This window comes from Dipteris shenzhenensis, chromosome 25 (assembly GCF_047967505.1).
Source record: "Dipteris shenzhenensis isolate YYH24624 ecotype China chromosome 25, Dip_SZ_1.0, whole genome shotgun sequence".
NCBI lineage: Eukaryota > Viridiplantae > Streptophyta > Polypodiopsida > Gleicheniales > Dipteridaceae > Dipteris > Dipteris shenzhenensis.
The window spans coordinates 11,635,913-11,650,523 of NC_141620.1; the positions used below are offsets into that span (position 1 = coordinate 11,635,913).

Below are 14,611 nucleotides of genomic sequence, written 5' to 3' on the forward strand. Positions count from 1 at the left end.
CGGGCGACCAAAAGTCTAGAACGAAGGAAGTAGTTGACACTTGGTTACACAAGTGGCAGGTACACTTCCAGTTCCACCCATACCCAGATGAGAAGAAGATCCAGCTTGCAGCGGGGTTCATGTCAGGTAAAGCATTGCTATGGTGGAAGGAACTCCAGCCTAAGCCCGATACCTGGACAGATTTTGAAGGGGTCTTCAGGAAGGAGTTCCTGAAGAAGGAGGATGATTACGATATCGTTGGCAAGCTCAAAGCCCTCGATATGTCAAAATTAAACTTGACCTTTGAAGTTTATCTTCAAAGATTTCGGGATCTGCAAACCAGGGCCACTAAGATGGATCCAGTGACCTTGTTAGATTTCTTCGTGGATGGTTTGCCAGACTCCTACAAGTTGCAGATAAAGAACAACAAATGCACAACGTTGCAGGAGGCCATGACTTATGCGCGCATATACGATGATACCATGGCCGGTACCAAAGCAACCGCAGTTTCCGATACGAGTGGAAAGAACAAACGCAAGTTCTTTCAGCATACGACTGGTATTGGGGAGACGAAGTCTACGGACAACGCCTCCAAGAAAAACTTGACTCCAGCCAAGAATGGTAAAGCCCGTTTCCTTCGCACTCTGAGGCTCAAGAAAGAAGGACGATGCTTCTATTGCGAGGAGCGGGGCCACACAAAGAATGAGTGTCCCAAGCGTAAGAACCAAAAGTTGGTGCTTGGACCGAAGCTCCAGGCGGGTCCACGTACCGCAGCCAAGGGAGCGAACCAAGTCGCGATGACAGGTATTTCAGTAAATGTCATTACCTGCCCACTCTCTTGTAATTGTACTTTCAATACTTCGTTGTTTGGTTCCCATGATCTTTTCCGAGTTTATGGAGAAGTTATGGACCAACAGGTTAACATTCTCTTTGATCCGGGCAGCTCTCACAATTTTGTTAATTACAAATTTGTGCAGAAGATGGGGCTGTCCACAGTACCTAGCGACCACACCTATGAGGTGCAGCTTCTAGCTGGGAAGCAGTTTTGGGATCGCAAGGTTGAAGCGCTTCCTATCCGGATTCAGGCCTACACGGGAGCTCTTACATGTTATGTTATGCATCTGGAGCATGTAGACTTGTTGATCGGGATAGAGTGGTTTAAAACCCACAATATTTAGATCGGATGGACGGAGCATACGCTTTCTTTTGTAGATAAGGACACCCAATTTTGTATTCAGTGTGATAAAATTCCCTCTTCTCAGGGGCCTATTGTATCTGCGATGCAGCTTCGGAATATATTAAACAATTCTCATTATGATGTCTATCAGTGTGTTTTGATTCCACTTTCTTCATTTGTTATTTCTGTAATTAACAAAAATGAATTAAGTGTGTTTGAACACCGTGAATTGAGAATGTTGTTAGATAATTTTAAGGACGTATTCCCAGCTCAACTGCCGGAAGGTTTACCTCCAGAACGGGCAGTAGATCATCGCATAGACTTAGTCCCAGGGGCTCAACCTATCAGTGTACCACCTTATAGGATGAGCCAGGTAGAGGAGGATGAGTTAGCTAGCTAGCTGCAGGATTACCTGAATATGGGCTATATCCGCCCAAGTAAATCACCTTGGGGTGCACCTGTCCTCTTAAGAAAGAAGAAAGATTCTTCCTGGAGAATGTGTATAGATTATAAACGATTAAATAAAGTCACAATTAAGAACCGCTATCCTTTACCTCGTTCCGATGATTTGATAGACCGTTTGGCCGGAGCGAAGTATTTCACTAAGATTGATTTGCGGACGGGTTATCATCAAATCCGTATCTATGCTAAACACATAGATAGGACCGCATTCCGGACTAGGTATGGTCATTACGAGTTCCTCGTATTACCTTTTGGTTTGACCAATGCTCCTGCTACTTTTCAGCAGATGATGAACGATTTGTTCAGGGATTTTCTGGGCAAATTTGTTGTAGTGTTCTTAGGTGACATCTTGGTATATAGTAAAACGCTTGAGGATCACATAGGACACCTCCGGGTTGTCTTAGTTGTTCTAAGACAGCATAAGCTTTATGCCAAGATGAGTAAATGTGACTTCTTTATGAAGGAGATCATTTACTTAGGACACAAGATTTCTTCTGAAGGTATTAGCATTGATCTGGATCGTATCCAGAAGGTTTTAGAATGGCCTATCCCTCAGACTGTGAAACAACTTCGTTCTTTCCTAGGATTTACGATATTTCTTCGGAAGTCTGTGCGTGATTATTCACGTATCACGGCACCCTTGACCAACATATTGAAAGGTCGTGGACGCAGGTCTATCCAGCCGATCTCTTGGAATGATGCAATGAACAAGGCTTTTGAAACCTTGAAGTTTTCTATCAAGGAAGCATCCGTTCTTGCATTACCCGATCCTACCCGGCCTTATGTTTTAGAGGCCGATGCGAGTGATTATGCGATTGGGGCAGCTCTATTCCAAGAGGGCCGACCTGTAGCTTTCGAGAGTAAGAAGCTAGACGACACTCAATATCGTTGGCCCACACTTGAGAAGGAACTTTATGCTGTAGTGTATGCTCTTAAGGTTTGGAGACACTACTTGTATGGTTCAAAGTTCCTTGTATTGACTGATCATCAGTCAATTAAGTATGTGTGTGATGGATCAGAATTGAGGGGAAGGAAAGCTAGATGGGCAGAATTAATGCAGGATTTTGATTTCGAAATACGTTATCGTAAGGGTTCCCTGAATAGTGTGGCCGATGCCTTAAGTCGAGTTAAGTTTGTAAATGCTTTGTCATTTACGGAAATATCCTCAGACCTATTTCAATCCTTGAGAGGGCTATACGCAACTGATAGTCATTTCAGTTCTTATTGGCAGAGAGTCCAGTATGGGAGCTCCATGGTTGACCAGGACTCAGGGATTGTGCCACCTATGGTACAGGCGGCGGGAGGTCAGTGGATGATTAGGAACGGCTTGCTGTTCCGGAATGAAAAGATTTGTGTGCCTGATGTTCTGGACCTTAAATCCAAGATTCTCTGGGAGTGTCATGATGCTCCTAGTGCTGGACATCCGGGTATACATAGGACTCTGTCTCTTGTGAAGCATACCTTTTATTGGCCTAAGATGCGTGTATTTATAGAGAACTATGTAGTAGGTTGCCGGGTTTGTCAGGTTACTAAGGCAGAACGCCTTAGAAGCGCGGGCTTATTACAGCCATTACAGATTCCAGGTAGTAAATGGGAAAGTATTTCCATGGATTTTATTACTGGTTTGCCTCGAACGCGCAAGGGTCATGACTCCATTTGGGTCATAGTCGACCGTTTGACAAAAATGGCTAGGTTCTTACCTACTAGAACAACTATTTCAGCTGTTCAGCTGGCTCACGAGTTTGTGGACCACTTGTTTAAGCTGTATGGTTTGCCATCTGACATAGTCAATGACAGGGACTCAAAGTTTACAAGTAACTTTTGGACACTTGTATTTGAGAAGTTGGAAACTACTCTAAGTATGAGTTCCTCGGATCATGCACAATCCGATGGCAGTATAGAGAAGGTCAATTAGTTGGTTGAAGACATGCTTCGGGCATATGTATCCAAGAGACAGTCTTCATGGGAAGATTATTTACCTATGATTGAATTTGCTTACAACAGTGCAAAGCATTCTAGTACGGGTTACAGTCCTTTTATGCTTATGTACGGGTTTCAACCTAAGTCACCAGTTATGGTTGGATTAAAAGGGATTCAAAATGATGCTGCTAAGAACTTCTTGCTAGATATGCAGGAAATGTTGCAGTTTGCCAAGGAGTCTATTAGAAGTGCCCAAGATCGGGACAGATTTTATGCTAATAGACATCGTTCACCTAGAGAGTTCTCTGAAGGAACGATGGTATATTTGCGAATTTCGAAGGAATCCAAGAGCCTAAGTACTGGTTTGGTTCCGAAATTATCCCCCAGATACTGTGGTCCTTTCAAGGTCATTAAAAGAATTGGACCAGTTGCATATCGACTAGAATTGCCTCCTACATCCAGTCTTTCATGTCAGTAGACTGAAAGAAGTCTTGGGTGCAGATGATCAACTTGTTTCTCCTCATGAGATTATAGAAGTTACAGATTTGACTTTTATTCCTCACGAACCTGAGTGTATTCTTGAATTTCGTGAAAGACAGACTCGTAATCGTACTATCACGGAATACAAGATTAAGTGGAAGGATCGTGTTGAGGAGGATGCAACATGGGAGACATTACAAAACCTCCAAAGAACATTTCCAGGTTTCTTAGCGAACTCAAGAGTGAGTTCTTAGAGGAGGGGGAGTATGTCATGTGCACGGATTGGTATCTGACGTGTACTAGGTACACAGAACTAGCTCAGGTTAGCCTGGGGAGGCTTAGAGCTAGGCAGGCTTGATTCTCGGGTTGAGTGGCAAGGGTACGAACTATTTATAGGTCTTCGCTATTTTTGGCGCTCGGGGCCCGAGTCTATAAAAGAGGCCAAGGGGGTTCAGTTCTCAGTGTGCAGTTGGGAGCAAGTCTCGTTCCCAGGTGCCAGGTCTGATCCTGGATTGAGTCGCGGACGTGCGCCTGCATCTTAGCGTAGCCCAAGGCCCAGTGGTAGATCCAGGGCTTCACAGCGCCACCTGGTGGTATGGGACACCAGGCTGGTTTGGATCTGATTGGGAGTTCGTGCCAGTGGCTCAGCTCGTGGCTCGGAGGGGACATCTTCTGATTCGGGATCACATCCCGTAGATGTCATGGTTGGGTGGTGAGCAGCCTACTCAGATCTGACGATGTGTGTGGTTTGCTTGCAGATCAGGGGTTTCAGGAGTGCTGGGACGTGTCAAGGGGCTAGCGATGGGGGAAGGGCTAGCGATGGGAGGGGCTAGCGACAGGAGAGGGAGGCTGAGCGACGGAGGGAGGGGCTAGCGATAGGCGGAGAGACTGAGCGACAGAGGTGGAGAGGCTGAGCGATGGGAGAGGGAGGCTGAGCGACGGAGGGAGGGGCTAGCGACGGGGGAGGTATGGAGAGAGAGAGAGAGAGAGAGAGAGAGAGAGAGAGAGAGAGAACAGAGCTAAGTAGAGAAGGAGAGAACAACACAACAAAGAGAAGCAGTATGAGAGAGGGAACAGAGCTAAGTAGAGAAGGAGAGAACAACACAACAAAGAGAAGCAGTATTGTATGTATGAAAATGTAAACTACTCGGTGCTTTCTATCAATTCAGACAACGGATTTTGCAGAGGCGTTTGAATGAGATGATTGCGAGTTGCCAAACACATATACTTGAACTTAAGAGTTTGCAATTAAGCTGGAATTAAGACTTATACAGCTTAAACACAAAGTGACATCATTGGAAAATGCAATATGATTGAGGGGCCAAGATGGGCCCCCCTCCCCTTATCGAGGCTCACTTTATTCTTAAAAATGGAGATACAAGACCAAGGTGGAATGCACCTTCCAAACTAATGAACTCAGTGAAAACCTAGGACCTAGATACAAGACTCAAGAGCAGATGTGCAAGGTAGACAACAAAAAGGTGGACTTCAAGCTCAGGTTTCAACTCTTGGCTTGCCCAATCCACAAGGAAGCCTGCAACAATCACCACTTACATCCAACATTAGAGACAAGCACTAGTTTCTAGAAAGATAGTAGAAACAACATGAAATAGTGCTGTAAATGAGATAAACTTGACAATACAGGCTCCCTTCGTGACTTGACCCTTTTGTAGATGAAGTCCTTAATGCCTCTGAAGCTACCTTGGGTGAGGAGAGTGTGGAAATGGGGCTGGAATGAGAACAGCTTAGAAAAACAGCTTGTAGGCTAGAGAGATAAAGCTTTTATGGAGTGATAGCTGTAGAGAGAGAGTGCCAATGCTGATCCCAAGGGAGGGGATGTAAGAGAGGAGCTGCTGCTGTTCCAGAGGTGCACAGAAAGGTAGATTTCTGCAAGGGAAATGGGCTGGAACAGTAGAGAGAGAAATTCTGCAGTAGAGAGAGAAAGACTGCAGCAGGAGAGAGAAAGGGGCTGTGGCTGCTCCAGGCTAGGAGAAGGAGAGAGGATGCTGCTGCTGTTCCAGAAGATCTGAGAGGTGGCAGATTTCTGGAGAGGAGGGGTTGGAACTGTAGAGAGAGAATGTGCTGCTGTAGAGAGAGAAAGTGCTGCTGAGGTGAGAGAATGGCCTAGGGAGAAGCTGGCTGCACCCAAGGAGCTGGAGAGGTTCTGCTGCATCAACCAAAAGGAGAGAGAAGAAAAGTGACAAATTTTTCATGTGAGGGGCTCAGCCCTCCCTCCAGGCCTAGAGTGGAAGGTGGACACTTGTCCCAGATTTTTGGTGGGCTGCAGTCCCAAAGAGGACAGCCCCACAACCTGCCCCAAATCTACCAGATTTGGGGCCAAACACTTGGTCTGCATGCCCTGCCACTTGCCATGCATGTTGCCACATGTGTGGGACAGGTGGACTGACCTGCCAGCTCAGATTCCATGTGGCAGTCTGCCACGTGTCAGCTGCCACGTGTCACTCCCAAAAACCCTAAAATTTCAAAGTTGTCAGAATTCAATTCTGATCGCACCCACGGGTTCCTAAGAGCTTAGACTATCTATTGACGTACTCTAAGGTCATAATTGAGCCATACTGAGCTCATTTGTTTGTCGTCTTATCTTGTATCTCCATTACTCTTGGCATGCTGCCAGGCCCACACCCAAAGCTCATGGAACATTCTCTTGAATGGTTCCTAGGTCGGTATGCAATCTGTGCATTTGATTGGTCCCATGTTTGGGTACTCAGGTGGGGTGTGGTTTCCAGATGTCCCTCTCAAAGAGAGGCCATCACTCTTGTGGGTCACTAATGCCCATAACCCCAAGCAAGGGGGTCCACCCTCAAATGCTAGACCTAGTCCCCATTGTCCGTAACTAAACAGTAGGAAAACATTTCATTTCTTAATAAGCATACTATTGAAAAACAAAAAGAAATAGTACCAAGCAAGTGGATACATGTTGAAGCAGGATGACATTCCCTCTGTCTCATTCGGTTGTCCACAACTGAAATGCTTCCTCATAAGCATCCAGGATTTCAGGACACTCCTGAAATGTAGCTGTGTTCATCCATTGGGCATCGGTGGATGGGAGCCCTCTGAACTTCAAAAGGTACATTTTGCAAGTCGTGCCTCGACGTGCCGTAGTGAAGTTATGCAAAATAATTTGCTCTGGGATCAACAAGATCTCAGTGTCCTCTACTTCAGGTGCATCGTCCAGTGTGGGCTCTTGAAGTGGTTCCCCAATGAAGGGTTTCACCAAGCTTACGTGGAAGACATTGTGGATCTTCCAATGCTCTGGAAGTCTCAATCGGACTGAGACATCATTAATTACCTGCAACACCTGAAAAGGACCATAATATCGAAAGGATAGCTTGAAGTAGATGCACTTTTTGCCCACTTTGGTTTTTAACCGGGCTTTCTCAAATTTCAAGAAGACCCATTGGCCTTCTTTCAGTGCAAACGCCCTTCGTCTTTTATTTGCAGCTGCTCTTTGTTTCGCCTGTGCCTTTTGAATGGCTGCTCGAACCGTGGCATAAGCAGAGTCATAATCCTCCCAAAAACGATCAACATACTCACTGACTTTCTCTTCTTGGCGTTGGCGGAGGATGTCCCACTGGACCATTGTATCTCTCTTAAACTCCTTAGGCAGGAAGTGCCTCATCAAGTTCTTTTTGAAGTGCTTCCAGGTGTGGGCTTGCTGTCCAGTGTTGACCATAGCTGCCCACCAGAGTGAAGCACGGTCTTGCATGTGCAGGACGGCAAACCGGATCTTCGCCTTGTCTTCGTACTCGTCCCCCTCAAAGACATACTCGAGGTCTCGGATCCAGGCGAGCAAGACCTCGGGCTTGTCCTGACTCCTCTCCCTTGTACTTGGTAAACTTGAAGAGCTTATCTCCAAGAGGTACCTTATGCTTTGCATACCTTCATCTCCGTGTACGTCTCAAAGGAGATGGACTCCGATGACGCTGTCTACCTCGAGGAGGGGAAGAAGAGGATGATCTTCCCTCCTTGTTGGAGTTGGTGTTGTCCGCACGGCCTCTTCCTTGGGATTGGGGCCCTATGTCATGAGTTTCTGCTTGGCTGCTTTCCAGCACTTGAACCTGTTGAGCAATGTTTGCCAAGAGAGCACTCAACTCATGCAGGTTAGGAGGAGGGTCAGGTCCATTGGCTGCCATGATGACAAGATGACTCAATGAAGGAGAGACTCAACAAGAGAAAGCACAGAGTACAGGACCACTGCCTAAGCTCTGATACCAATGTAAACTACTCGGTGCTTTCTATCAATTCAGACAACGGATTTTGCAGAGGCGTTTGAATGAGGTGATTGCGAGTTGCCAAACACATATACTTGAACTTAAGAGTTTGCAATTAAGCTGGAATTAAGACTTATACAGCTTAAACACAAAGTGACATCATTGGAAAATGCAATATGATTGAGGGGCCAGGACGGGCCTCCCCCCTTATCCAGGCTCACTTTATTCTTGAAAATGGAGATACAAGACCAAGGTGCAATGCACCTTCCAAACTAATGAACTCAGTGAAAACCTAGGACCTAGATACAAGACTAAAGAGCATATGTGCAAGGTAGACAACAAAAAGGTGGACTTCAAGCTCAGGTTTCAACTCTTGGCTTGCCCAATCCACAAGGAAGAAGCCTGCAACAATCACCACTTACATCCAACATTAGAGACAAGCACTAGTTTCTAGAAAGATAGTAGAAACAACATGAAATAGTGCTGTAAATGAGATAAACTTGACAATACAGGCTCCCTTCGTGACTTGACCCTTTTGTAGATGAAGTCCTTAATGCCTCTGAAGCTACCTTGGGTGAGGAGAGTGTGGAAATGGGACTGGAATGAGAATAGCTTAGAAAAACAGCCTGTAGGCTAGAGAGATAAAGCTTTTATGGAGTGATAGCTGTAGAGAGAGAGTGCCAATGCTGATCCCAAGGGAGGGGATGTAAGAGAGGAGCTGCTGCTGTTCCAGAGGTGCACAGAAAGGTAGATTTCTGCAAGGGAAATGGGCTGGAACAGTAGAGAGAGAAATTCTGCAGTAGAGAGAGAAAGACTGCAGCAGGAGAGAGAAAGGGGCTGTGGCTGCTCCAGGCTAGGAGAAGGAGAGAGGATGATGCTGCTGCTGTTCCAGAAGATCTGAGAGGTGGCAGATTTCTGGAGAGGAGGGGCTGGAACTGTAGAGAGAGAATGTGCTGCTGTAGAGAGAGAAAGTGCTGCTGAGGTGAGAGAATGGCCTAGGGAGAAGCTGGCTGCACCCAAGGAGCTGGAGAGGTTCTGCTGCATCAACCAAAAGGAGAGAGAAGAAAAGTGACGAATTTTTCATGTGAGGAATGAAGGGGAGAGGCCTTCTTTTATAGGCTCAGCCCCCCCCCCAGGCCTAGAGTGGAAGGTGGACACTTGTCCCAGATTTTTGGTGGGCTGCAGTCCCAAAGAGGACAGCCCCACAACCTGCCCCAAATCTACCAGATTTGGGGCCAAACACTTGGCCTGCATGCCCTGCCACTTGCCATGCATGTTGCCACATGTGTGGGACAGGTGGACTGACCTGCCAGCTCAGATTCCATGTGGCAGTCTGCCACGTGTCACTCCCAAAAACCCTAAAATTTCAAAGTTGTCAGAATTCAATTCTGATCGCATCCATGGGTTCCTAATAGCTTAGACTATCTATTGACGTACTCTAAGGTCATAATTGAGCCATACTAAGCTCATTTGTTTGTCGTCTTATCTTGTATCTCCATTACTCTTGGCATGCTGCCAGGCCCACCCCCAAAGCTCAGGGAACATTCTCTTGTATGGTTCCTAGGTCGGTATGCAATCTGTGCATTTGATTGGTCCCATGTTTGGGTACTCAGGTGGGGTGTGGTTTCCAGATGTCCCTCTCAAAGAGAGGCCATCACTCTTGTGGGTCACTAATGCCCATAACCCCAAGCAAGGGGGTCCACCCTCAAATGCTAGACCTAGTCTCCATTGTCCGTAACTGAACAGTACGAAAACATTTCATTTCTTAATAAGCATACTATTGAAAAACAAAAAGAAATAGTACCAAGCAAGTGGATACATGTTGAAGCAGGATGACAGAAAAAGCTATTTGTGTATTTGAGGATTCACTGCAAACCATAAGTAGAGAGCATTTTTGTTCAATGGAATACTAGTACGCTTGTGGAATAGGATGACAATACAATTTATACCTATTATTGTCATCCATTTGAGCATACCTTTACTTTTTTTGCCGTGCTCTCATATACCTATTTCCGCTATGCGTCGGTCCCGTTTCTGTTATTTTGTATGTTAATATGCGTCGATGGCGTAGGAGAAACAAAGATGTATTTGTTTTAATCTTTGCAAGGTTGACTTTGTTCTTAAAACTGTCCTTTATACATGACATGTGTCAAAATCCAAAGCATACGTTTTTTCTTCTGTGAAGTTGGATAACCTATAGTCTTGTATGCTAACAGTTGTACCCTTGAGAAAAACAAATTAGGTCTTGAATGATGGTGAACTTGTTTTTTCTTGTGCAGAAGAAGTCATGCCTTGGACTGCATTTATACAATGAGCTACTCCATACCTTTTACCTGCTTCGAACATGTGACTATAAGGAAGCCTTAGGCCATATTGATATCTTGGATGCGGCTTTGAAAGAAGAAACACAGCAAAAAATCACTGATGGTGTAGATGGTGACTCTGTGCTTCCTGAGCATAAGGAACAGCTTAAGAGAAGAGGAAATGAAACAACGTTAGGTGAGAATGAAGGCTACTCAGATACCATGAATAAGAAGTCAACCGCAAGCTTGATGGGGAAGCTAGAGCTAGGACCAGCACCGCTTGATGGAGAGTGGCTGCCTAAAAGTGCAGTGGCTGTTCTGATTGATCTGATGGCTGTTGTGTGTGCTCGTCCAAAAGGCATGTTCAAAGAATGTGACAAGCGACTTCTTTCTGGAATGAGTTGTGCACAAGGTATTTAGTGGATTAATCCATTGTTTTTTTTTTCATGAAGGATTAATTCATTGTGATTAAGGGCTATGTATGAAATCCGTTGCGCATAGCCTTTGAAATATATAATTGTTTACATGTGGTCTGGCATAAGATTTGTAAATTGATACTTTTTTGGGGAATTGCTTCCTATATGTTTGTTTATGTACTAAAAGGTTTTTTCTTTGCAGAGGAGCTGCAAAAACTTGGGATCACAAAAGATGTCACTGGTTAGTTATATGTTTGAAGTGTTCCTCTTATTTGTTCTTCAGAGAAGATAGTGGCTGGAGTAATTATATTTATACATATGTCTGGTAATGGGAACATTTTAAATATTTACACTTCCCATGTAAATTGGCGATAAAAGCTTATCATTAAATCCAAATTAAGTATAGTCTGGTTCCTAGTCTGGAAGTCTTAATTCAGATCATGCATACCGAAGACCTTGGTAGGTGTGTATCTTTTGCTATTGTCCAAGCTGCGATAATGCTTGAATGGCCTTGGATGTGGTGACAATGCACTCGTCTAAATTGCCTGGAAAATAAAACCCTCTTGCTTGGTTGTCCCCTTGTTCTTTTGTGGGATGAATCCTCTGGCGGGGAAGATCTTGTGGAGCTTTGAGGCTGGGATATGTGACCAGTCGGAGCACTTCAGATAACAAGACGAGAATTGAGAGCGTTCCCAAGGGGGTGGTGGTATGGAAGAGTAATACTTTTGCTGGACTTGAGGGTAGTAAGGAGAGGAGCCAAAGAAGAGGCCAATTACACTCGGATGGATGTATTAACTATGTATACTCTTCCTGTTTGGGCACTGATGACGACATAAGTGTTGCTTTGCTTGCTAAGTATGTCTTCCTTTTGTTTTTCATAAAGTTTTTGTTTACCTCTTTTTTTTCTCTTTCATTTTCTCTTTTATTTTCTGTGTAGATTTTTGATCTTTAGAACAACAAAAAATCTAAATTTGTATGATTGGACTTATTCTAGTCTTACAAAGGTATATGGTAATGCCCTCTGCTAGATTTTAGTTGTGTCTTCCAGATGCATGTGGTGTGTTCTGTTGGTAATTGTTTCGGTCCATGAAGCCCTTCAACTTCAATCTTGTTTTCACAATTAAGAGTTCTTGTATGTCCTGGAAAGGTGGTGGATTTCTGTATAGGTGTGCTGTGAACTGTTATAATGATTAATGTTCAACATCCAGTATTGTTTTCAAAACAGATGTAACATTTTTGTGTAGTTTGCAATTCTTGCAGCCAAGAGCTTGTGTCTTTTGTTATTTTGGGAATGCAGGAGACATGGGAACAAACCTCATGAATCTTGGTCCAATTAGCACTGCACGGATATATTTTGTGAAAGTGAGACTTCCTGAACTGCTATCTTTGTTTCCAGTAACATGAATGCTAAGTGCACAAGGATGAAATCTCAAGGCTGGAAATAAAAATTGCAGATGGTACAGCCAAAATCTCTCATATAAGACCTCCAGGAACTGGGAAAGGATGGCTACAGTCTTCCAGCCAAGTCCTGGGAAAAATACAGCCAAAGAAGAGGTTGAAAAGTGGAGAGAAACTGAAGGCTAGATCTTGCTCTCCTCTGCACTTACGTGATGGGGTGACCTTTATATAGGCAAGGGAAGCTGGGCTATCCCCTGCTCGAACTGATTGGATTCGAGTCCGAAACTGAGCCAGCAAAAGGACGACCTGCCTGCCAGCGTTCTACTAATGTCGGCGGTCTAGGATCAGCCGACCCCAGATCTGGCCTGCAAGGCCCTGCTTAAAACTGCTACAGAATTTCATCACTACCCAGTGCCTCCTGCCCCTATGTCTTCCTCATATCAGGGCTTACAGGCGGGGCAATGACCTTCAAAATAAGAGATAATTTTGAACCACCCTATAGACACGCAATTTGTTGCGGATTTCATTTATTCGTCTAAAACACAAAAGGAACGCCTGGAAAAAATGGTTGAGGACCAAGCTTCAAGCCGCAAAGTCCTTCTGCTTGAAGGACAGATTACATGCACGCCACGAATGGATAGCATGGAGGAGAATATGGAAGCAATTAGAACAGAAAATGAGGATATTTGAGGGCCAAGCTTCAAGTCTAAAGGCCCTTCAGCTTGAAGGACAGGATTTATGGGCAGATCCAATTACACTGAACCACGAAACAGTGGAGTTGCTTAAAGATGAGAATACAGCGCGTAAAGTTTGCTTGGAAGAGCTCAGACCCAACCATGAAGCCCTGGAGGAATCCAAGAAAATGGAGGCCAAAATGACAGCAAAGCTAGAGGATCATACCAAGACGACCCAATCATGGGGTCCCAAGTGTTTAAAGGGAAACAGTCCATGAAAGTGATTCAAGAAACACTGGAGGAGGATACAAGGAGACAAAGCACTAAATCTCAAAATAGTTGGGAAGGTGAGGACACGGTCAGCCCACTGGAAATAGCCAGGAACTTCATGCACATCACTTTGGGGTGTAGAACATCCAATCAGGAATGCATGGAGAGTGGGGAAGGATGAGATGAGACAAACATGTCAAGGATGCATCTCCTGGACAGCAAGTTTTGCTTGGTACTAAGGTCGTGTGCGATGGCGAGCAAGGCTAATGGGAACCTTAAGCATATGCAGGTAGAGAGTGCAAATGACTGTTAGAAAATGAAATCCCACTAGAGTATATCCCGCAGCGGAAGACTGATAGATGGGCCCAGGAATTACATGCGGAAGTGTTTCACTATGGAATCAAGCTTCATTAACATGTGTATACTTCACAACCATCGCACCTCTGCCAGTCACTCTGTGGTGGACTGAACTGCTCCACAAGATGCACAACAGGGCTGGCTCTGCTCCTCGGCCAGGCCCTCCAATGTGATGAAATGTTGAGTGGAGGGGGACCTAAAAATAGCCTCCAGCTCCCTAGTTGACCAGCAAGGGGCCCGACCGACCAGCAGCCTACAGGGCCGACCCAACAGCCTCATATATAGGGCTGTACAAGGCCCTAAAGTGTGGACCTGCCAGACGACAAGCAGGGCCCTAGGGCCGCTGCCCCTGGCCCTCCATGTGGAGCTGCACCAGCCAAACGCCCTCTACCCTCCTGCTCATAAGGGACCTGCACCAGCCGACTCCCTAGGCGCCTCAATAGGGGCTGCCACGCGGCAACAAAGCAGGCCTCATGAAGGCCCTGAACGGCCTCCACATGGCCGGCACGCTCTCTCGCATTGAGCATCCTGCCAAACCTACTGTACATGTGCCTCACAAGGGGGGCGGGCACACCCACAACACTGGCCCTCACTCCTCTACCCTAACCTCACACTTCCATCACCTTTTTAATGCCATCTTTGTTGGAATAGGATTGATCACCTCCCCACCTGTGAGCTCCCATATGAGGAGTGCACCGGGGTGGGGTGGACCATAGAGTAGTAAAAGGCATGGGGCTGCCACATGGGCAGCACATGGGCATTCTTGTGGGCAGCAGAGAGAGTGTGGAAGTACCTGGCAGAGAGATCCTCCATGGAGGGAAGATCTGGATCCAGATGCTGTCCATACATGAAGAGGACAGAAATACACAAGAAAACCAGGTTAGGAAGCTTTGGAGGACCCTAGGGGCTTGGAAATGAGGCTGATTATGGGCAGGCCTGCCTG

General features: G+C 45.6%; 1 protein-coding gene across 3 annotated transcripts in view; it reads left to right on the forward strand.

Moving 5' to 3' along the window:
• Positions 1-14,611, forward strand: part of LOC147885460 (Tetratricopeptide repeat (TPR)-like superfamily protein) — a 107,390-nt gene that overhangs the window by 11,774 nt on the left and 81,005 nt on the right. For all 3 annotated transcript variants that reach the window (XR_015543436.1, XM_087396498.1, XM_087396499.1), the window contains exons 5-6: positions 10,530-10,965; positions 11,172-11,210. Coding sequence is in view for 2 of the 3 variants with exons in the window: in XM_087396498.1 (XP_087252624.1) it covers positions 10,530-10,965; positions 11,172-11,210 (475 nt within the window). In the remaining variant the exon portion in view is untranslated. The remainder of the gene's footprint in view (positions 1-10,529; positions 10,966-11,171; positions 11,211-14,611) is intronic.